This window comes from Excalfactoria chinensis, chromosome 4 (genome assembly GCF_039878825.1).
Source record: "Excalfactoria chinensis isolate bCotChi1 chromosome 4, bCotChi1.hap2, whole genome shotgun sequence".
Taxonomy (NCBI): Eukaryota; Metazoa; Chordata; class Aves; order Galliformes; family Phasianidae; genus Excalfactoria; species Excalfactoria chinensis.
Window position 1 is genome coordinate 42,485,011 of NC_092828.1, and position 23,950 is coordinate 42,508,960.

Genomic DNA, 23,950 nt, shown 5'->3' on the forward strand with positions numbered 1-23,950 from the left:
TCAGCCAAAGAACATGGCAGGTCCAGCTGCAACAAAGCCTGTTTTTAACTGAGAAACACTGTTAGCAACCAGCATTGCCATGCAAGTAACCACCACAATGAAATCCCTCCTTCTTCAGCAAAACCAGATCAGAAAAAATTATACAAAGGTGTTGAAGGAGGCATGGTGGTGATGGGCTGGAGGTTGGACACAATTATCTCTTAGAGGTATTTTCCAACTGTAATCATTTTATGGTTCCAAGCACTAGTAAAATATTTCAACGTTTGGGGATCTTAAGCTGTGTCTCACCAGATAAGGTCAAATCCTGCTCTAGCAGCTGTCCTCTCTCCTTGGAAAAGATGATTTAAGTTTTCAATACTTCCTCCTCTTGAAATGTCCTTATGGAACGTGACTTAGGTTATTCTTTACTGTCTGCCTTCTCTGCATCAGTACAGCTTATTCTTCTAAACACTGTCAGCACTGCTGGCTTCCCACTCTCTACAGTGACACTCTTAAAGCAAAAAAAGAAAAAAACCATAGTAATAATTAAAGATGGACAGTTTAACATTGCATCGCTGCAGACGACTGTACCTGGGTTCAGAGAGCAAAATGATATCAAGCAACAAGTTTACTTGTCCGGAGGATAAAGAAACATGGTACTCATCTGCTACCACTCCCATTTTAAAAACATTTATTCCGCTGCAAATGTTGATTATCTCCAACAAATGCAAAACAGCTTTTTGGTGGTAAATAGCAGGTATTTATTTGAAATGAAAAAAATACTTAAGTACCTGAACTATTGCATTTAATCATGTATTGTAACTGTGTTACTCTAACTTTTTGCATTGGAGACAAATATACAATGAACATTCAGATATCACAGATTGCACACTAGATAGTAAATCGTCAGGCCTTTTACGTAACCACCAAAAAACAGATATTGGATTCTGCAATATAGTACAAAATTCCACACTCCAGTCTTAGCCAGTTATCTTCAATTTACTCCTGATGCTGTACAAATAAATGGCCATTTAACTAGGGCTTACAAGTTAATAACAGGACAAAAAAAAATATACATTGCACTGACACAAAAAGTCAGCTGTGTTAATAGTCATGCAACAAGTAACCAAACTTGCTGAAATTAAAAATACTGTCTAAAAACAGTTTCAACTGCATAAATATTTTATACACAGTTCATTTACCGAAACAAAAGGAGTCTTTAAATGATACAAAGCAAATATAAGTATCTACCAATTTTATACATAAGAAAGTGCAAAATAACTTATCTAAAGTGTTCTGCTATTGAACTGATGACTGTGGGCTGGAGGCAGCCAGCCCCCTCTCATAAGCATGACATTACAGTTGCACACTACATACGAATGTTAAGAGTACATGAATAAGTATACTACAAAGAACAAGGCAGGAGAAGACATGTGAGGTACTTGCAGAGAATACAGTCTACTGATGTTAGTGTACATGAGCATATTTTTGCGCAACCCATTTTTACATGGAAAACAAAGCAAGTCTTTGCATTAGAAGCTCGAATGAAAAAACCACTCCCAAGTGAACGAAGCAGTTGCCCACAGCACCAGCTGCCAGAGGAAATGCAAGCAGGCGGGGTTCTTCCCCTCCACCTCCTACCAGCACAAATGTAGTTTTGGAACAGTGCAACTGAGGGATTAAGTCAGAAGGCTGTGGTTATTGGTGTGCAAAATGCAAATGTGGACCTCTACGCAGGACTTGGTAAGGAATAGCGATCCTGATTTTAGTAGGCTGCCAAAGGTAAAAAGCACAGATGGACAATGGTGCCATGTGCCTGCATAGCCAAACAATGGCCAACTACATCATCACTGACGGCGCACAGTCTTCATGAGCCCACATTAGTAATACATGCCAGATCTTATTTTTAATGTTCAGGTCATACCAAAGTTACTGCCAGAAGCCCTGTTTTGATTAGGGTTTAATTGGAATCCATTCACGGAACAGAATTCTTCCCTAAATTCAGTTTCATTTTGAAAGCTGGAGGAAAGAGGGGAGAATCTCTGAGGACTTAAAAGCATTTAATGGTTGTTAAAAGAGCCTTCTCTTCAAACAGGAAACATGTAGGCTACCAGCACATCTTCAGAACTATGCTGGCTTCGCATCATTTTGGGAAGGGTCAAGGCAACGTTAGAGAACATCTGAATATAGATATTCCAGCACTCCATGCACATTTACTGAGGGCTTCCCTCCCCCCTTCTATTTTCAACAATAAATCTGCCAAGGGAGCCATGCAACGCAGCTACTTATCACAGTTTGGATCCAAAGGGATCTATTTGGGTCAGCTAACCTAAACAAACCTGCATTTACTCAACAGTGTGCAAGGGCTCTAGAAAAGCCTTTCTGCTCATTTGGGGATCTAGTATACATACCAGAACAGGAATTTCTCATTTTACAGACCAGCACATACTTAATAAACAAATGTGTCAAAATACATATTTAACCTTCAGTGCATAAACATGTGATACCAGGGTAGAGAGTAAGTGGTTAGGATTAACAAATGGATCTAGAGGGTCCAACCAAGAGAAGACGAGTGTGCCTCCAAGGTAAAGGGACCCACTGCCACAGAGGGGCCAGCATTTCCCACACTGCAATTCCAACAACAGCTTCAACCATCTTCTTCCTGGGGACAGAGTCTGCTCAAAACCAAAGCTAGTGCAGGGTAACCTCTCCGTCTGCAGTCAAACACACACTGGCGTTCTGCAGAGCAAAAGTGGGGCTGCCTATGTTCTGTTGTTTTGAAGAACCCAATGTGAACATACCTAGATCTAGACCAGTTTGTCACACATTTACAAAATATATACACACATATTTAAAACAAACAAACAAACCCACTGTCAAAACCTCCTTCGGAAAGTAGTCCACAGGCCTGTGTGGTGCGTGTGTTCCAATCCCAGCGGATGGATGTCCATGTCTCTACTTCATCCCACATGTAGTGCAAAAGAAGTGACAGAGTAGTAAAAAAATACTGCAATTCATTTTAAAACTTAAAAATGGTAATGGAAATCTAGCGCTGTCCTCAGGGTCATGCCGTTTGCTGACACAAGGAGACAGCTCTTACAAGCATCTCTGGCAGAACAAGCACTAACCCGTTCCAGAGCAACTACATTGTTCCAAGTGTTTGGTTGTTTTTTTTTTTTTATTTTTACTTTTTTTTCTTTTTTTCTTTTTTTTGTTTGTTTTTGTTTTTCTTTTCTTTTTTGTAAATAAGCTACGGGACAACAGTGGTAAAATTCTATGCACAGGAAATTCATTCTGTACCTGTATGCAAGCCAATTGCTATTGACTTAAAGAAGGTAAAAGCTGGTTCTTGCACTGCATGAATCAGCTGCTAATGAACACTAAGTAATTAACAAAACCGAAAACCGCAGCTCTGACATATGTATAAAACAGGCCTTGTTAAATATGAACAACACTGAGGCGGTAAATAGTTTTGGTATAAAATGCAACCAAAGTTTACAATTTAGTTCCTGGTTATCTTACAGCTAGAATAAAATACTCCAAGTCCTATTTTCAAAAAATTTTTTTTTGGAAAAAAATCCATGTAATTCCACGAATAGCCTTATTTAAATTAAGATACTGTGGGCAACTGAAAGAACGAACGTGCACAGACTGGATTTTTAACAGAAATACACATAATGCCTTTGAGTTTTCTGTTGGGTTTTGTTGTTGTTATTTAAACATTCATATTTAAGTTGATAGATGAGAAAGATGCCACACAAAGTATAGTCGTTAATCTGAAGTCCCATGTAACAGGCAGTTAGGTTCATATTTAGATAAAAAGGCCATTATACCTATTTACAATATACACAGTTGCTTGCGAAGAAGGCAGATTTACAACTATCTTCTAAAAAGCCTTCCCTTCCCTCCCACCCCCCACCCCAGTACAGATGACTAGCTCTACAAAAACAAGACAAGAACTGGTGTTTAGGATAAGTGAGGATTTTCTTCATAGCCATGTCAACAGAGAGTTAGGGGTTGACAGTTCTACTGTATCTGTGGTTATTAACCATGTCTTCCTGGGCCTTGCTCTTCACTTCAATGTGCCGCTCACCTCATCACACACCTTCCATCAACACAAATCAATTCAATGATCCCTTATACTTTCAGTGCTTAAAACGCAGTATAAACTTAAGTGTAAACAGACAGTATTCTACTCCCTTCTGATTGCAGCACAATGCTCACATTAGTTCTCAGGGTGACAGCAGGACTGTACAGGGTTTCCATTTACCACCACCTTGTCAATTCCTGGGCCCTTCCTCTAAGCCCCGCTCATGCTGCAAGTTGTAGAAACAGTTCTGGCAGACTCTGACCGGTGACGAAATCTTCAGACGCTTGATTTCAGACTGAAACCGACTGCACCTAAAGAAGAAAACACCACTGTGAGCACTTGTCCTTCCCCCCAGCCTCGCTATTTTCTTCCCAGGTGTGGAAATTATCATTGTGACTTCAAACACTTCAACACCATCCAAACAAATTCTGACACACTGTATTACGTTTGTAGAATGATAAGATAAACTACTTGCTGAAAAATAAATATATTTTTTCTCCGTTGCTTTGTTAATTTGTCTAGAATTCATTACTTGATTTCAACCTCAGTTGACACCTATGTTAACCTGATGGCTTCACTGTTTATATAAAGGGGCTTATCTGCTTTTTCCAACTCTCCCCTGGAAATTTTTACAGCACTGATGGTTTGATTTCTTTTTGTTTTTTGTTGTTTTTGTGGTTTTTTTAAAATCAGTTCTGTTTTGATAAGGGAGAGGAAATCTCAGTCTGTAGAGTTCAGTGGTACGCAATAACCTAAAATTCTTACTTCTGGCAGAAGAGCTGCCCACAGTTTCTGCAGTGGTGACGCCTCTCTGTGAGCGAGAATCGGACTGCACAACCTGAGCAGCTGTCTCCTCCCTCGTCCTTCACCCAGTGGTCAGCTGCCGACCGGCCCGGCTGATCACTCACAGACCAGCTGAACACTCGGCCACGGCCATCCCCAATGAGAATTCTGCTGTGATCCCTGCAGGAAAAAAGTAAAAGCATTCCCATGATAATTCTAGCCCAGTAAGGTACAGACAGCAATGGCTGATTTTAGATAGCAGAATATTTAATAATGTTATTATGACCAATATACCAGCCCGTGCTCTAAACAAAAAAAGCAAACAAAACTGTCTGCATCCTTTGACAACACTGAAAAAATGCACTGTGTGATCACCTGTGAGCTACTCACTTGGAGATGCCGAGGGCGGTGATTTCTGCTGGGTGTGCGTTATCTTTGCGATCAAATGCTGTGTGCATAGTTAGTTTGCTTCTAAACACCAACTGACGCTCCCATCGGTATCCTAGAAGAGAGCAGGAAGGAGAAAAGGGGAAAAACAAATCTGCTTGTTCTCATTTCTAAATCCTCCTCCCTCCCCAAATTACCCATGTGCATCAATTTGTTGAAAGGAAACATCTCTCCAGATGCTGATAACTCTCAGAGACTAACTACCCTTCAGAGTGGAGCTGGCACTGAATACCAGCAGGACTGGGAGTGCTTCACTAGTATTGTTAATTTTTTCTGTAGCCAAGATTCAGATTTCCAACTTTGATTAATTTTCTTCACAGCAACCCCTATGGTGCTGTGTTTTGGTTATGTGACTAGAACAGTGCTGAGGACACAGCAGTGTTTGAGGTACTGCTGAACACTACTTTCACAGCATCAAGGTTTTCTCTTTTTTCCCCACTCTTCCTCACCCACCATTATGTAGGCTGAATGTGTGCAAGAAGCTCAGAAGTAACACTAGCTGGACAGCTGACCTCAACTGACCAAAGGATATTCCATGTCATATACAGCATCATACTCAGCGACCAAACTGAAGGAAGGGCACTTTCTGATAAGGAAGCTGTTCACTCCAAAACTGGCTGCACATCAGTCTGCTGGCAGGAGGTGGTGAGAGCTTTGCATCACTTGTTTTTAGCTTTTATCTTCCTCTTTAGTTTGTTTAGTAGACTACCCTTAGCTCGACCTTTGAGTTTTTGAGCTTTTGCCCTTTTGCTCTTCCTATTCTTTCCCCCCATCCCATTGCAGCAACAGTGAGAGAGTAGATTAGCTGCCAGCCAGGGTAAACCCACCATCATTTCTCAGGAAAAACTCAAACAATGTGCAACACCTCAACACAGAAGCTTCTCACCAATGGCTTTTGAATTTATCAGCCATCAGTCCTCAAAGCTGCAGAGATACTGCCTTTTGGGTCAGTGCTAACAGCAAATTTATCCAGCCAAGGAAGCGTACTCAACTTCTTTTACCTGGTTTAAGCTTGCTGTAGTGCCGTGCTTCAGCATAGCTGGGGTGCAGGTGGTTAGCCTGAGCATGGGGATGTATTTTTGCTTGTCCTTCAGAATAATTCACAAAGATAAAGCCATCTTTCTCATCCAAGCTGAGCTGGTCTGACCAACGCCTGGAGTCGTCCGAGCCACTGTCAGCTGACCATGCCGCTGCCACTCTGTTTGAGGCTGACCTCGGTCTGTGGCTGGTGCTGCCTGGCTGACTTTGACTCTCCTGCAGTTTCGCATCCTGGCCAATGCACGGATCATCTGCATCAGAGTCGCTGCTGTCTTCTTCGTGGGCTTCCCGTCCTGGATTCATGCAACAGAAAAGAGAACATCCTAAGCAGGATGGCATATGGGCTGAGCTTTCTTCCTTTCCTGCTGCTACACTGCCTGCAACCCAACAGGTGCCACCATGGCAAGCCTAAAGGGAAATTTCATGTGGAAATCTCAGAATCTTTGCAGAGATCCAACTCCCACCACAATAAACACCAGCAGGAATCATCACATTTTTCATCTCTTCAGCAATGGAGGTAGGTCCTACAAGAGTTGTTCTGAGGTAGGATGGGAAAGACACATTGAGAACAGCTTTCAAAAACATTCAAGTTAATGAGAAATAATTAAAAACAACCTTAAGAATTCCTCCTGTCACTCAGGAAAACAGTAAACCGTCAGCAATGATGAGTCTTGGGACAACTAAAACACATGTGGCAGATGTTATCAACAGGCTTAACATGATGGGAAAATGCTACAGTTCAATACATTTATAATCTCTTACAGAAAAGCTGAGCTGTGCAATTAAAAGCATCTTATGACTATCATAGGATCCACAGCTAAATTTAGATCATATCTTCAACATGAAGATGAAAAAAGGATGATGAGATGAGTAAAGCAAATGCCCATCAACCACAGACCAAATTCTTCAGACCACAGAAAACACTATGGTCTGGCCAGCACTGCTTGTGTAAAATTCCACTGGTAGAACATTAGGTTGTTAACTCTGCTCTTAGGCTATCATGTTATTTCAAAACAGAGAAACACATAGCTTTTGGACAATGCTAGCATCATTAAGTTCACTGATAGCAGAAGCAACCACAGGAAGGAATTTACTCCTCACAGAACAAAAGCAAGGATGGCCATGACTTTCCTCACTCACAGCAGTATGAAATAACCCTAAGTGAAGTGGTAAATGAGAACTCAGGTACTTCATTATGCCAAACGGATGACTACTCTCCACTGAGAGAAAACACTTCTATCATTTTCTGCACTGCAGAACCACAGGACTTTACCTATGTAAACAGGAAATCAGATAAAAGGCAAATACCAAACTGTGGGTAGGATATGTACCTATTTGTGCTTCCTGGCAATCCTCTTGCATTTCCAGCACCTCTGCAGGCTCTGGAGCTGGTGTTTCTGGTACTTGCAAAAACTCCATCCGCCAGAACTGGAGGGACAGGGAACAAGCAAATTGGCATATATGGAACTCTTAGCTTTCTTCCTAGCTACTGCTACAGTTAAGAGGCATTATTACAGAGGCTGTACAATCACACCAGCAGCACAACAGGTAGGTCACTTTTTTTTTTCTTCCAAGGAGCATAAGAGGTCAACTACATACATGCCTGAATGACAGCTGAACAAGCCTTGTTTGTTATAGTCAAACACTTCAGCTGTTCAAATAAAAAATCCACTCCATACTGCAATCTGACCAGCAGGCTCCGGCTAAGACAGACGTATGCACGCACATGATAAAATAATGAAAGCCAGGTTGGACTGGCAGTGAACAGAGATGTTCTTTTTTCTTTTTCCTTCTTTTACCTCTTTTTCTATCCAGGCAGCAAAATGAACTGCCCGAAAATGTGCAGAACAAATGCAGAGAACATAAAGGTACAAACTCCAGGCATAGAAGCCAGTGAGCAACAAATGGTTGAAGTATAATATATATAATGAAGCACTCCAGAACAGCAGGACTGCTTTCAGTACCAGCCAGGATGCTGCATTAGACAGAATTTACTTACGCAATACAAAGGCATAAACTTATTTTTGTAAGCAGTGGTTCCAAGTACATACCCGTACAACTCCATCTGAATGTCCTGTCACGATGACATTCTGGGTATCCCACTCATTCATCTCTGACACAAAACAACACATAATTTGCTGGCTTCGACCAGTGAAAGTGTTCACGCTTGCAGTGGGGCTGCCATTAATACTCCATACATGAATGTAAGTGCCAGCACATGATACAATATCCCCCTGAAAATACAAGTAACAATGCCATATATGAAAACAAATTTCAGGTTCTGTTTCAGCAAAAACATAAGACAGGTTTATTTGCATAGGTCATTGTTATCCCAAGCACAGACTGGGTGGAGAACCACTTGAGAGCAACCCTGAGAAGATGGATTTGGGAGTGTCAATTAACGAAGGATTCGATATGAGCTGGCTATGTGTACTTGCAGTCCAGAAGGCTAACCATTTCCTGGGTTGCAGCAAGAGAAACACGACCAGCAGGTTGACAGAGGTGATTCTGCCTCTCTACTCTACTCTCAGGAGATCCCACCTGGAGTACTGCATCCAGTTCTAGGCTCCCCCACACAAGGAGGACATGGAGCTATTGGAGCAGGTTCAGAGGAGGCCCATGAAGGTGATCAGAGGGCTGAAGCACCCTCCCTATGAGGACAGGCTGAGAGAGCTGGGGCTTCTTCAGCCTAGAAAACAGAAAGCCCTAAGGGGACATTGTAGCAGCCTTCTACTACCTGAAGAAGGCCTATAGGAAAGCTGGGGAGGTACTGTTTATAAAGGCAGTAGCAAGAGGATGAAGGGAAATGTTTTTAAACTGGAAGATAGTAAATTTAGACTAGATATTCGGAAGAAATTATTTATGTGAGGGTTGTGAGACACTGGAACAGGCTGCCCACCGAGGCTGTGGATGCCCCCTCAATAGAAGCATTCAAAACCAGGCTGGATGGTGCTCTGAGCAACCTGGTCTAGAGGGAAGTATCCCTGCCTATAGCAGGAGGGCTGGAACTAGATGTTCTTAAAGGTCCCTTCCAACGCAAACCATTCTTTTGAGTGCAGCAGGGATTTTGCAGTAACTCCTGTTCAGGCTGAGTTTGAGATCCTAAATAAAACTGTAGGATGATATATGTTTTTTTAAGACTGTACACAGAAAAGCAGACTGCAACCTGTCTGCTGAATTTATAGCATTTAATAAGTAGCTCAATTCCTTCATTTTTCACCAATCCTACAGCATATTTTAAGTAATTTCTATTCCCAGACTTATTACTTAGCTCAAACCTCCAATCTTTTTCATTGACACATGCTACATTAAAGTTCATATGATTCCTTCCTTATTGGGAAAAGGGCAAGAGACAGTCCTTTCATCTAGTGCAGAGGGGAAGCTGTAGCTATGGTTTAAAACACCAGCAACATTACAACAACTGCATGAGCAGCTAATAAACCGTGTCTCTTACTACCCTCCTCTTCTCATTACATCTTATTCCCTAAACCAGGTAATAAGTTTCAGTGTGAATTACACGACTTTCCCCAAACTAATGGAAGAGCCTAATTTGTTTTTCTTCAGTTTAACAATTCCAGATTCTTGCTAACACTCCAACTACACGTGGATGTTTGCTTCTTACCGTTAATTCATTTATACAGAGTGCTGAAACTGGAGCCCTGTGACCTCGTAACTGTGTAAGAAATGAGAGCTTATTCAAATCCCAGATGATGCAGGTGCGATCCCGTGAGCCACTCACGATGATGTGATAAGCTAGTGATGCTGTTAAGCATGTGACGGTGTCAGTATGACCCAATAATGCCTGCAAAACAAAAGAAAGAAGAAACATGCTGCAGTTGAGAGTGAGCACAAAAGTTGTTGTATTAAACCTAAAGAGATTCAGGCAATATGAACATGAACAACTCATCAGAAGTCCCAGCTGGACTGAAAGTATCTAGTTGGCAACTGCTTCCATAACTGAAATTGATAGGAATCATTCTATGAAAACAAAAATTTATTGTAAATAAGAACTGGCTCCCATTTAAAAACCTGATCGTGTTTAAGAAAAGACAAAGAGAAGAGAAAATCACAACCAAAAGGACGAAGTTAACGGCAAGGAGGAGAAAATTACAAACACCTGCTCTGAGAGACCCCTTTTGTACATTTTATGCCTGAAGTAACAATTGGAATGGAAGTCTGGAAAACAGCTCAATTTCTTTTGTTTACAAAGTTACAAAGTCACCAGATATACTACAGCAACTGGCCTTGCACTTACTCTGTCCTCACTGACCAAAGCAGAGCACGTTGCCCTGAAATCCAGGATACAGTGTCTTATCTTGCAGTAACTGTTAGCAAAACACTTCTGAAATACAGCTTCAGACAGCCATTGCTGGAGACCAGAGTTGGAAAATTAATTAATAATTCTCTAAATTTGTTCAGCTACATTTTAGTTGAAGTTTTCCACTGAAAAGGAGTCCTATTATTAAGATGCTAGCAAGAAAACTGACACAATCTGGCTACTTAGAACAAGTTCGTTTGTGGTGGGTTGGTGTCATTTTGTTGGTGTGGTTTGTTGCTCTTTTTGTTTATTTGTTTGCTCGTTTTAGTTTTGTTTCTTGGCATTTCATGTTTTGAATACACACACAAGACCTCCTCTGCTCTTAGCTGCAACTGTCTTAAATAGACAAGTGCTTCTTGGTTGTATTCAAGATTGATGTTTTGAATTCAGAAAGCAAATACAAGACAAAGGTAACCCTGACGGAGTATTATTGTGTTCCACAGTCAGCACGTTACTGCCAGAAAGAACGAAGTTTGTCCAGAAACACAATTTAAATTAACTCTATAAGAAAATACAGAAGTAGTTTAAAAAGTAGAAAAAGGAAAACGAACAGTAGAGACAATCGCGTCCATCACCCTCCCTGTCAGCTTTCAGATGGGAGTATTTTATAGAGACCATGACAGTAACACAGAAAACACATCTGCATACTTTTTTTTTTTTTTTTAATAGAAAAATTATTAAAATGTATTTTAAGAACCCACTGCTATCCTATTTCCCATCTCCTTAACAAGGTCCCCATGGTCAACAATCCTCAAAATGATTTAATTTTATGATACATTTTGCCTGTTTTCAGTGTAGGTCATTACTGGGACTATTCAGATTTTCAAATCTACTCAACTCAGTTTCAAAGCTTACAAACTTTCTTTGATCTTGGAACATCATTTCCCTAGTTGACATCCTTCTTGTATTTTACCTGTTTCAATGTGAGGGCTTTAGCTTTTTCTTTGGAGATGCCCATTTCCCACACACACACCGCTGTGCTTGTTCCCCCAGTGATAACCAGTTTGGGGTTGGGACAAATGGCGCACAGTATCTGACCCCACTCCGACAAACATTCATAAACAATTACTGCCTGGAAATAAAGAAAACAGAAAAGGATTAGTTTCAGGATTAGAGTTAGGTATGAAAAAATATCAAAGCTCAAGTGTCATCCTTCAAACTGAACCAATCAGCAGATTTTGCAGCTGCCCTGTTTATTAACATGTTTTTCTCAAATATAAATAATTCCACCCTCTGCCATAAGATGCCTCTTGAGGAAACACACAAGAGATGAAATTTAATTACATGATTTAATTCATTTCTGTTTGGTTTTCTTTTTTGCTGTCTTGTTAAAAGTTACTATGAACTGGCTTATGTTATTCTGCTAACGTTCTGATGAAGAAAACTGAATAGGGAGAAGTAAGACTTACAGCACAAAAAATGTTATTAATTCATATGCAAACTACGTTTCCATCTTTAGATTACTTTCAGTATTAAATAGTTATTTCTTTTGGCACATTCAGCACTGAAATGAATTTCAGATAACAAACCTTGTCCGACTCGTAGGTACCCAATCTACAGCTGAGGTCTGCATAGCCCCAGGCAAAAGTTTTATTCCATGTAGGTGGGATGAGAACCTTATTCTGCTCAACTGCCAGAATGCCTTTATCGGTACACACAATCTGCCCCACAGGCTCCTTGAGTTCTAGAAAAGAAGATACAGTTATCTTTTACTGAAGAAAAAAGACTGATACTGTCCAATCTGATTGAATACCAGGTGCTCCACAAAAATCAAATATTTGCATTGCTTAAACAATTTCTCCGGTCCCACTTGCAGTGCTGCAGGAGAGGTCTTTCAAGCCAAACAAGGCACAGATGTAATCCCTTTGATGCTTCTGGGCATTAAAAGTGATTGTGCAATTTTCAGCATAATTAGAAGTAAATTTTTTGTATTAATGCCAACACCTTGGCCACATTTCCATAGGTTGCATTCCTGACCAGTGATTTATTTGCTGTTTTTTAATCAAGTTTTGCAGATACTGATCAATGCCTCTTTGTTTCCTATCCTAGAGCATAGCCCTGCTATGTTCTGTTGAACGGTACATCCTTTTCTCTCCATGAGATGCACCAATTCACTTAATCAATTAAGAAAGAAAATACTGTATAGCATTTACCTACTTTAGAGTGAATAAAAGTTAACTGTCAGCAGTTAATAGAGATTAACTCAGAACCTACTCCTTTGGCCTCAGCACAGCTACCAGTATCCCTTCCTGCCAACATTCTCAGCATTTTTTACATTGAGAAAATAAGTAAATGATGATAATCCTTCTTTGACAACAAATCACAAAAAGGAAGGCCTTTTTAGGCTTGGAAACAGACTTCTGAGCATCTTTCAACATTTCTGGAATTTGCTTCAAACACTTCTTGTTCAAATTTCAAGAAACGCTTGAACTCAATTCCATCTCTCTCTTTAAAAAAAATATTCTAAATTGGCACAGATTTGCCACTTTCCAAAATATACCTTAAAGAAAGTAAAAACAACCTTACGGCACCAGACTATCCTTAATTTGTCTCTCTCGGAAGTACAGACATTATGAATATCAGGCAAAAAAGCTAAATAAAAGATGGAAAAAATGCTCCAAATATTGTGGTTTTACCTTTCACTGGTGCAAGAGATGGCCGCAGGTTGTCCAAATGATGGAAAAAAATCTTGTCACTTGTGGAACCAGGGGGCACTGACGTTCCTGCAGCCTCCCCATTCAGTCGACTTCGAACGCGCTTTGGAGGGTGTGGCTTTTTGAAGAGCTGAAATTCATCAAGAAATTACATGTTTGCAGTAGCACAAGCTGAAGAAGATCAGCAGCGTTTCGTTCACATTCTAAAAATTCTATAGATCAGCAGTCAGCGAGCACTACTTAACTGTCCTCAGCATTCACAGATTCACTGCTTGGCATCCACTAACAGTTCACTGCAAACGCTTTGGTAAGACTTCAGCAAATAATACAGAATCCAACTGTGATATATAAGCAAACCATTTTTCACAGCTTCCACACAGAGGTTTGTCAGATGGTAAATTCATTAGGAACATTTTGATGGCAAGTGCTACGTATTTACAGTACCTAACTTACAAATATAAATCTTTACCTATATCTTGTAAAATTTCACCTTCTTTGACAATGAAGTTATGAAAGCACTAAAAGAGCTGCAATTCCAAGGCTGAAAGTTATTTTCTTTACCTACTAGCATATTCAAAGTACAGGGAACATACATAAATCTGTGGTAGTTGGACTGTGAGGATGCACAAATGTTTCTATTGCCCACATCACAGCAATGGGTATGAAGGGTAACAGCAGGACTGCTTGCCTTAGCCCTTCCTGCACCACACCACACCCCCACACAGCTGGTCTAATAGTGTGAGGGAGGGCACAGCATTTTATTTTACTTTGTTGTTTTTTTTTTTTTGAGTTATTATAGAAATTGATTTATCACAGGAAAATGGCACTTACACTGTTCCCCTCTGACGCATCAAGTGTTACATTTTCAGCAGCAACACACATATTTTTTCAATATTGTTGTTTGTTTTTTTTTTTTCTTTTTTAAGTTGAACAGTGATGTCATAATTCTTTCAATCATTATTTTATAAGTGCAAAACAGAAAAAAAAGACATTTCCTTCCTTGTGTGCAAAGCCCAAATTCTTCCTTGGTTGTAGAAACGGATTATTGCACATCACTGGAAGAATATAAACAAACATTCTCAAGAAGTTTAACTCCTCAAACATTTTCCTCTTCTGTTTCAATACGTTTCAGCCCACATGTCATCTGGCAAACAGAAATTCTGTAAATAGTGTACCTGCTTTGGTATCTGTCCAAAGTTGTTAATGAATCCTATAGTAGCTGTCTCTTTTAATGGATCGTTGATGTTATATATATCCACTTGCCCCTCATAGAAGAGATGGTGAAAGACATTTACAGCTTCTACTGCAGCAGGACCTTGTTGTTTATAGCCAAAGATCAAGTCAATCCACTCATGCAGATGTGCACTCACAAAGTCACATTCCAGAGCCTGAAATCCAAAGAACATGCATTGAAATCAGCCTCTTCAGTCACCAGTAGAGTCTACTACATGTGCCATAAAGAAAAAAGCAGAATACACAGATATATTCTTAATATGTTTTGATGCTTTTTCATTTAAACAACTCCTGACTCAACTTACTTCCCAGCCAAAAAGGAAGAGAAGGAAATGCCAAGTCTGCAGCTATTCGTAACAAATAGCCATCAGCTCAGAACTCATGGACCAGATAGCAGCAGTGACTACATGAATCACATCATGTTTAATTTGCAGCATAAAGACACAACTGACATTTTCTATTGCCATTAAAACTCAGATTACCTCCCGGTGAACTCTGATAAACTCACGAGGGTCTCCTTTTGCCCACGGAGGGAGTATTACATCTCCAAGTTTAGTGCCATTTTGTTTGCAACCTATAAAACAAATTAAAGAATTTGGAGATAAGCGTTGAAACCACATAGCAACAGCACTGCTTTTTAAAATCAACAACAACAAAATCCAATGTATTTCTTTTACAAGGAAACATCTTTCAGACTTTTCATTTAAATATTGCCCAATCTTTAAAGGTCAAACAATAAAACCTGAAGATTGCCAGCCTAGTTGTTCATATACGATATCTTGCAAGAACAGAAAAATAGGAATCACTCAAGCATTCCTCACTAAGGGTTTTGAAGATGACAGTACTGTTTTCAGAGTTCTGCTGATACAGCCTGCATTGAAACAGCTGATACCCAAGATGCTGTGGAGCTGGCAGCTAGAGCCATTGTTGTACTGAAGCACGTTTCTCATCTTTTATCGACTTCCGTGTTAGCACTTATTCATGACGGAAAACCAAGTGAATGCAACAGCTTGAATTTTAGAGAGGAAAAGAATTCTGTTTAACATGTATAAAGCAGCAGACATGTCAGCTGGGTGTATTTTGAAGGAAAATAAATCCTGGTACTTGATGGCTTATCAGCAAACTGCACTGACAAGCCTTGGTGAAACAGCTTTTGGGCTACAGATCTGTTTTCTTTAAAACAGAAACAGTCTGTGTGAAACAACTGTAATGTTTTATGCATGAGAATAGCTACACAACAGTACAAGCTAACTATTCATGTACTGACACTAATGAACTAACAGCTGTGTGCCAAAAGCTTCACACCCAAGGACAGTGTTCAATGTCCTGGGCACACTCTGATCACACACAGTCATCTGGGTTTCAGAGAGCTCACTTCTTATTCTGAATATTTAATGCTGACGTGTTTAGACTACTAAAAACCAATTTGTTGAGACTTCTCAGTTACATTCCTGTGTTGTCATCTGTTGCTGAGAGACAATCCACACTTTCTACTAGCTCAGAGTAACACCAGCAAGCTTCCAAGTTTACAGAAGGGTACAAGCAGTACAAGTAGTGTCCTACATTTCTTACATAATCTCAATAGGCTTTGAATGTTTTCCTCTCTATTTGGGAGCAAGGAAATAGAAAGGGAACACAGCAAGTATGAAATAACCCAAACACACAGTTATGCGCGACATACATTCCAGAGAATAGTTATCTCCTATGGTCAGTGTATGTGAAATAAGACTCTTGTTAAGTAATTACTGTCACACAAATTAAGAGCCATACTTCAACAAAACCTGTAGAAACAGTTAAAGATGAAGTCCTAAAGGTGAAAACTGTCAAAAAGATGTGCAAAGCTTGGAAACACTAAGGAAGATGATATATAACATAATGGAGTAACATATCACATAGAGAACAAAGGAAACCAGAAAACTCCAGGTAAAACTTGATTATTTGAGTGTTTCAAAGTGGTTTAACTGAAAATAATTAAAACTTAAAAATCATCAGATCAACCAACCAACCCACCCTAACACAAGCCAAAAACTTTTTGGGTAGTTAGATGTCTTCCTTAGCAATGATTATTCATCAACTTCTTAAGATGGACACTTGCTGTTTGAGAAGATAAAGTAGATAAAACTGAAAGAAAAGAAGGCATCACAAAAGTAAATAGTAACTCCTGCTATATTCTTACTGATAACCAGTGAGCTCTGTATCATGTTTGTATGTTATACAAACATGGATCCATTTATCCTTTCTTTATGCAGTCAAGTGCATCATATTCATCCTACCTGATGAGCTTTTCTTACGTCAGACTGCCTGGCAGCATGCTCACAGTGGTAGCAATGCTATCAGCTGTTTTTGCTTACCGAGATCAAAATTGTTGGAATTGAGCAAAAACTCAGGGAGGTAGAAAAATTCTGGGATGAGCTCCTTCACGTCTGCCATGTTGTGCTTTGATGCTGAATACCAGGCCTCTCGCACGCTGTGAAACATTCGGTCTGCCAGGTCAAAGTGACCGCCCTGAAGAACAAAGGGAGAACCATCAGATCAGACCACCAGAGTACCTCGGCTGTGAGAAGAACCAGAACACACAACACACATACACGAGGTATCAAAATAGAAATCTTCAGAAAGTTAAGAAACACACTCAATCCTACTTCAAATTTTAGTATGAGGAAACATCAGCCCAAAGAAAACACATTTTTCTTTGCTTGATGACTTCCATCTAGGACAATAATGGAAACGTACTATTATCACCCCAGATCCCTCTCAATCTGCAAAGTTTGGTTTATTTTAACACCCAGTAACAAACTCCTGCAATAGAAGTATAGAACACCTTTTAATTTTGTGTGAGGGTGTGAAGGAGTTGGCATACAACTCAGGAAAAGCGAATATAGGAAGTGAAATCTTATACTTTTTACCTGTAGTCGTAAGAAAATCTGTGTAAAAGGCTCCATCCGGACAAGATAGGAAGCCACTATCATGGCAGATGAATAGTGGGTCCCATAATGATAAGCTGGAGTTTCACCTGCAGAAAATTAAACATCATGAACACAGAAGAAATAAGGTGAAGCAATTACTGGTGACAGTACTAACTACTGCTGCTTTGTATTTAATCTGTGATCAAGGACACATTTAAAATTGGCACTTGTAACTTTCATTCTTGAGTCATCAAAAACTACATGTTTTCTTGTGGCCATTTCAGTTAAAGCTGCAGTGCAGTAGCTGTAATTCAATAGGTTTCTGCCCAGCAGAACCACATGGTTAATTTATTTATTTATTTAAGTTTAAAATGCTTGAAGCGTCCCAGTTCACTTAGCCTTTCTCCCTAGGGGAGATGCTCCAGGCCTTTCACCATCTTTGTGGCCCTCCGCTGGACTCTTTCCAAGAGATCCCTGTCTTTTTTGTACTGGGGAGCCCAGTATTTATTTTGGGTAGTAGAAAGAAAACTGATACTTCCTGAGCAGGAAAACATACATTAAACTCAGAAATGAAAAAGCTGAACTGATGCTAACGCAGAGGTATGCCCATTCCTCTGTACAGCTTACTGCCTTTCAGCAGCACTCAAACTGTACTAGTTAAAAGAGACATTTCTTATATTACTTGCCCATTTCTAGCCTTTAGACACTGTTGAAGTGTTCTGAAAAACAACTGTTTTGTCTTTATTTTTTATATATAAACACATGCTGGTCAGATTTAAAAATCAACAATATAACAATACTCCTTTGCTTCTAATTTAATATTTGCTCATAGGTCCCTAAAAGACCCATGGTAGGGCGCAGCACAGGTACCATCAGAAGTCTTGAGTCATGTAATTAAAATCCACAACATCCTCCTGAACTGTGGCAGGCTCGTGCCTCTCTCCTCTTCCTGCAGGATGTACCATTTCTTACCATTGGGATCTTCCCAGTCTTTGTATCGTTTCTTGTACTGGGCCAACCTGTCCTCTGTTTGAGCTCCCATGGGCTTTGCCAGGTTTCTGAATGTTTTGGGATTTGTAAGATCCAACTCCTTTAAAAATAAAACAAACATCGATTCAATTTTAAAAACACACGCTTTCCCTTTGGACACAACATCCTTTAAGATATACTTCAGAAAGCTAATGCAAAAACTTACTGCTGCACTCTTGCATGCTGCTACACAAAAGAGATGCAACTGCCTTAGAACAAACTGAACATGCAGGCCTTCACCTGCCCATTAGCACCCATAAAATCAGCACAGGTAAGGGCCTTCCTGCATGGGGCTGCTGAGCACCTCTCATATCCTACCCACTGGCTACACAGGCTGAACATTACAAAACAAATGAAAATAGGCAATAAAGGTACGCCTTGGTTTTAAGAAGGTAGTGCAAGCCAACTGTAATACTCACAAAACTCAGACACATAAAAAATTACTATTAGACTGATAGGTTATTTTATTTACTTCTGAATCAAATTACTCTTAGACTGATAGGACATTTTATTTACCTCTGAATCGTAGTCTGCAAGGACCCAGGGAAAGACAGGGTACTGCATGAGGTCATTGTAGGATCGGCCCGCCAGGGTGTTTAAGTGCATCAGGTACTGGAAGTTACTGATTTCTCCTCTCTGAAGGAAGACATAACAAAGCTCTAAAGACCTCAGCTCACAATAATTGACTGAGCTGTCAGACTTCTCAGGTGCTTACATTAGCTCTCTCCAAACACAGGAAACTTACTTCAATATTACAATGTCCAAACTCTACTTATAATATCTTTAATGAGAGAATCATTTAGTACTTGATGATGAAATATACCCAAAATGAAATATAATTGGAGCATGAAATACAACCAGTTACAGTACTGAGATACTTTTTCTGAAGCAGTATATTCTGCCTGTTCATAGGAAGCAACTCAGGTGTACTAAGTATATAACACTACAAAATATACAATTTAAAAAAACATGATGACACTTACTTCCCATCTTTGAGTAACAGATTTTTCTCCCACTAAAGTGCTAAGCAAGCCAGACCTAGTTAGAAGAAGAAAGTACATTTTCTGATTTACCAATAGAATTTGAGTTGCATCTTCACAAGATGACTCAAAATGTCAAGAGCAAAACTTACAAATTTTTACAATTAGGCAAAATGGATTTCATTCCTTTTTGCTTTAGCAGTGCACATTTTATTTCTGAGCACAGACTGTTAAAACAATGCACATTATGCATGCAACTCAGCGCACATTCAAACATACCTGACAACCCGCTACTGAGGAAAATATCTAACAACCCGGAGAAGCCAAACAGTTTTGGAACTTCAGCTCTTTCTGAATGTACCAATAACATTAATTTTGAAAATATGTATTTATTTGTAGGAATGCATACCAACGGTGTCGATGATAAAAGAACATTTAAAGAAGGTGAAGTATAAAATCAGTATTTATTTGGCGTTGCCCAGTTATAAACAGAAGTTTATGCAGGTACTACATGGTATATCTGGACCATAAGGTAAGCATCACTGATTTGAAACCAAGGAGATAAAGAGCTTATGAGAAATGGTAATGCTTACCCTTGTTCTACACTGGTGTTTGGCCTCTGTCCAGATACTGACTCCGAACTGTCAGTTAGAGATGGCACCACAGCCAAAAACCTGCACCAGCAGTTAAAAAGAGATTACCATTAATGTGCCTGATGAAGGCATCTCTTCTTTTCAGAAATGAACATATCTGGTTCAATTATTTTGTTCTGAGCAGCTGTGTAACATCTTCAACAAAACCACAACATCCCTTCTCTCCCTACACCCACACTTGCTGCCACAGCTCCCATACTGACCACATGCAGCAAGTTTAGCATACAGGCATTAGCGCTTCCTAGTGGCTCTTTGATGACACATTCTGTTTGCCCCAGAATTATGAACTGTCTCACACCAATCACTTGCAATCTTGTTAGCAGAACATTGCAGGCTCAAATACGACTCAAGACAGATACTTGCAAATAGTCACATTAAATATTCAAACTTAAGTTACTTTACAATACCTCTGATAAACTTTATTTCTGACTCCTTTTTGGAAAGCTAGAAGATAGTTTCGTCCATCTCCTGAGAAAACTTCAATTGCAATCGGCTGAAAACAAACAAAACAAACAGGTCACCACTAGCAAATCTGCTTGTCACCTACAAAGGTTTGAAGTAAACCAGTTTGACTGTGTTGAGCTATACATGACACAAAATCATTGCAACGCACACTTTGCTTAGTGTGGCCAGCTGATCTATTTTCAGAACACCAAAATGCATTAATTCACCCAATTAACTAAGTCACAGCAGACCAAACAGATCAAGATCAGATATTTAGACTTTATTTCAACACAGTGAATAGCTCTCACTTGCCAAATAACGATCTGTGCCCAATTTACCTGCAAAAGGTATCTCCTTTTATGTACTTCCTTAATATCTTCATATGCAAAAATGCTGCATGTTCTTTTGAGTTGACTTGGACCTTGCCTTGCCCCCCTTGGTATGATTGGTTCATGCATCCTGTAAATGAGCATAAACAGGAAAGTGATTAAAAGAGATGTGTTGTAAGAATCATTCTTTTCATTCATATGAGAGAGCAGGCATAGAAAGGACTTGCTTTACAATAAACCACACCACACTTAGTTTTTTGGGAACACAGAAGCAACTGCTCCTGAGATCTTCAGCAATTGTGACATTATTTTGTAGTCAACCCCTCAAAAAAATCTCATTAAATATCTGCTGTTTGCCTACTAAAGACTGATGAAACTCTTTATTCATTCACTCACTTTGGAGGCAACGTCTCAATGTCCCGTATTTCTCTGGTGGCTGTCATGGTAAATCCATCAATTACATAGAAGTGCTCTTTGCCAAAGAGGAGCAGCCCTTCACTAGTGTCAAGGCCCTGAACCCGAGCACAGCGGTACATATGCTGAATCTGAAAAGAAAACAGGAACTTAGCAAAAGTAGGTCAACAAGCTGAGACAGAGATCATTGCTCTGTTAGGAACAATCCTAGGCACTGCTTTGTTATGCATAGTGTAAAATTTTTGCTATTTTTCCTACTCATTTAAGAAAAAACATAACCTTAGCAATCTGCAATTGGGAAGGTAGTTTAAAGGAAGTTTCCACTGTATGATATGGATTGGTAAGTTTACTAACTTATACACATATTGCTTCTTGGGCATCTTCTACAAGCTGTAATCAACTTGACTGATAGCAAATTTACTGACATACTTCAGACAAGATGGAACTATGAAATAACCAGAGCAGCCTTTCAACGCTATTCTTGGGGATAAAATATACACTGTCCAGTATTTCCATTCTAATGATGAGGACAATCGATCAGTTTGTAGAGTATTTATATTTTCACTGCATCTCTCAACTCATTATGCCAATCAGGTAAGCAGAGGACAGCTTATGAGGAGCGGCTGAGGGAACAGGGACTGTTTCGTCTGAAGAAGAGGAAGCTCAGTCAAGCAGTTGAGACATTACAGCCCTCTACTACTACCTGAAAGAGGCTGTGGTGAGGTGGGAGTCTGCCTCTTCTCCCACATTACTAGCAGTAAGAATAGAGGGAATGGCCTCAAGTTGCAACAGGGGAGATTCAGGTTGGAGGTTAGGAAAAATTTCTCTCTGAAAGGGTAATCAGGTGCTGAAATGAGCTACCCAGGGAGGTGTTCAAGAAATGTTTGCATGTTGTACTGAAGGACATGGTTAAGTGGGGAGGTGTCAGTGGATGGTTGGACTGGATGATGTTGGAGATCTTTTCAAACCTTGGTGATTCTATGACTCAGTTCTAGGACAGGTTTGATTTTCCTTAGCAGGCAGAAAAAAAAAAAAAAGTTTCCAGTACAGTGTTTGAACTGAAGCACACATTTCTTATCAAAGGTGCTACAAGAAGAAGCTGATGGAATATTAAAAAGATGCAGCTGTAGATCAGGAAAGGCATTTAGGATGTTTATTTCTGCTTGCTACATGCAATGCAGAAATTCCAATACAGTAAACAGTGTTTGTTTGTAGTACACAATACCTTCTCTCCTTCTTCAAGAAGTCGAAGCAAAGTTGTATTGTCAGTTTTTTCCTCTTCATCAATCGAACTGCCCTCAACAATTTGGTCTTGTGACTGTTCCTGGTTCTCATCATCTCCTCCATCAGGAGCAGAGCGAGACCGTTTCAGGGGGGGCTTCACTAGGCCTAGAAAAGAAGAATTAAGATAAAATTTAAGAAATGAGAATTAAGAGATCATCATGAAAAAACAAGTTTAAAATTGCTGATCCAATGCTAAGGCAGAAAACAGAGTCCAACGTGTTTATCTCAGTGCAAACATAATGGAAAATATAAAGGCAAACAAATTTAAAGAAAATGGATCAGGACAGAAGAAGCGATCTAACCTTTGACTCTCGCAATTGTGTCCTCCCCATGTTCCGGCTCCTGCTGAGTGGTTTCACCCACTGTGTTTTCCTCTATGGTGTCCTGGAAGATGGTAGGGTTTCCAGATGCCAGGCGCATGTAGTACTCCTTACTGTCATAACTTATAGCCCTTCGGTAGCGAGCAGGTTTCTTAGAAATAATTGAACACAGTCACTTGGTCATTCAACTCTTCTCACACATTTCAGGGACACAGTGTGCAGCATCGAGCATGCCTACTATGTGCTCTGTGCATGTGCAGTGGTACAGCAAAACATATGAAAACAGGGACTCCACCCTGGATCCAATCTAATTTACAGGGGAGCTATTCAGCCACTGAATTAACAATGGGTTTGTGGAAATGCCTGCTGCTAAACCTACACACAGAGAGTACTGAGCATGGCTATTAAGTAAGAAACAACAGCCGTCACAAAAGACAGGTGGGATACTTTCGCTGAAGCCTGATGGATCAAATGGATATTTTCAACCCTCTCAGTGCTCCCTGCAGCATGTGCAGCTCATTCTTTAGGCAGCCAGCTGCAAAACTAGACTGTGGTGTGAATAAACTCAACAAAAGATGAAAATAAGTGAAATTGATGAGAGTGAAAGAGATAGGGACTTGAATTTAAGGCTTGAAAATTAACAACTGCAGTTTTTTCTTTCATTAATACATATTCTGAAGGTCGTCATGAAATACATAGAAGGATCCATTTATAATTCATCAAGAATCATCTGTAATCACAATGGACAACGTTGCATTTCATTATGGTGGTGGCACGGTGTTGATTTTTTGTTTAGCGTGTTAATCCTTAGTCTCTTCATTTAATTACAAAGGTAATACTAGAAATCAAAGTAGCAGCTAAATGAGGACACTGTCAGAAACATCACTGTGGAGGTAAGCAGGGATAAGAGTTATTACAGACCCTTCTCTCAAAACAAACTGTTGCACCTGGGTGGAAGAAAACATATTGAACTTATACTTCAGTTGAAAGTTTTCTTCTACAAGAACTGCTTAACCCAACACCTCTAGAAAGCTCAGTCTGTGAATACA

The 23,950-nt window shown here is 39.8% G+C and overlaps 1 protein-coding gene across 7 annotated transcripts in view; it reads right to left on the bottom strand.

Annotated features, from left to right (window-relative positions):
- Nucleotides 1-654: 654 nt before the first annotated feature.
- WDFY3 (WD repeat and FYVE domain containing 3) overlaps nt 655-23,950 on the bottom strand; it is a 135,340-nt gene continuing 112,044 nt past the window's right edge. For all 7 annotated transcript variants that reach the window (XM_072336744.1, XM_072336741.1, XM_072336743.1 and 4 more), the window contains 23 exons: nt 22,884-23,052; nt 22,523-22,686; nt 21,280-21,428; nt 20,893-21,013; nt 20,518-20,603; nt 20,051-20,131; nt 19,461-19,515; nt 18,994-19,113; nt 18,421-18,538; nt 17,449-17,555; nt 16,894-17,047; nt 15,025-15,116; nt 14,485-14,697; nt 13,292-13,439; nt 12,185-12,339; nt 11,569-11,727; nt 9,960-10,139; nt 8,389-8,571; nt 7,669-7,765; nt 6,301-6,630; nt 5,243-5,354; nt 4,835-5,032; nt 655-4,380 (listed from right to left, as the gene is read on the bottom strand). In XM_072336744.1, the coding sequence (XP_072192845.1) occupies nt 4,260-4,380; nt 4,835-5,032; nt 5,243-5,354; nt 6,301-6,630; nt 7,669-7,765; nt 8,389-8,571; nt 9,960-10,139; nt 11,569-11,727; nt 12,185-12,339; nt 13,292-13,439; nt 14,485-14,697; nt 15,025-15,116; nt 16,894-17,047; nt 17,449-17,555; nt 18,421-18,538; nt 18,994-19,113; nt 19,461-19,515; nt 20,051-20,131; nt 20,518-20,603; nt 20,893-21,013; nt 21,280-21,428; nt 22,523-22,686; nt 22,884-23,052 (3,312 nt within the window). In that variant the 3' untranslated portion in view covers nt 655-4,259. The remainder of the gene's footprint in view (nt 4,381-4,834; nt 5,033-5,242; nt 5,355-6,300; nt 6,631-7,668; nt 7,766-8,388; nt 8,572-9,959; nt 10,140-11,568; nt 11,728-12,184; nt 12,340-13,291; nt 13,440-14,484; nt 14,698-15,024; nt 15,117-16,893; nt 17,048-17,448; nt 17,556-18,420; nt 18,539-18,993; nt 19,114-19,460; nt 19,516-20,050; nt 20,132-20,517; nt 20,604-20,892; nt 21,014-21,279; nt 21,429-22,522; nt 22,687-22,883; nt 23,053-23,950) is intronic.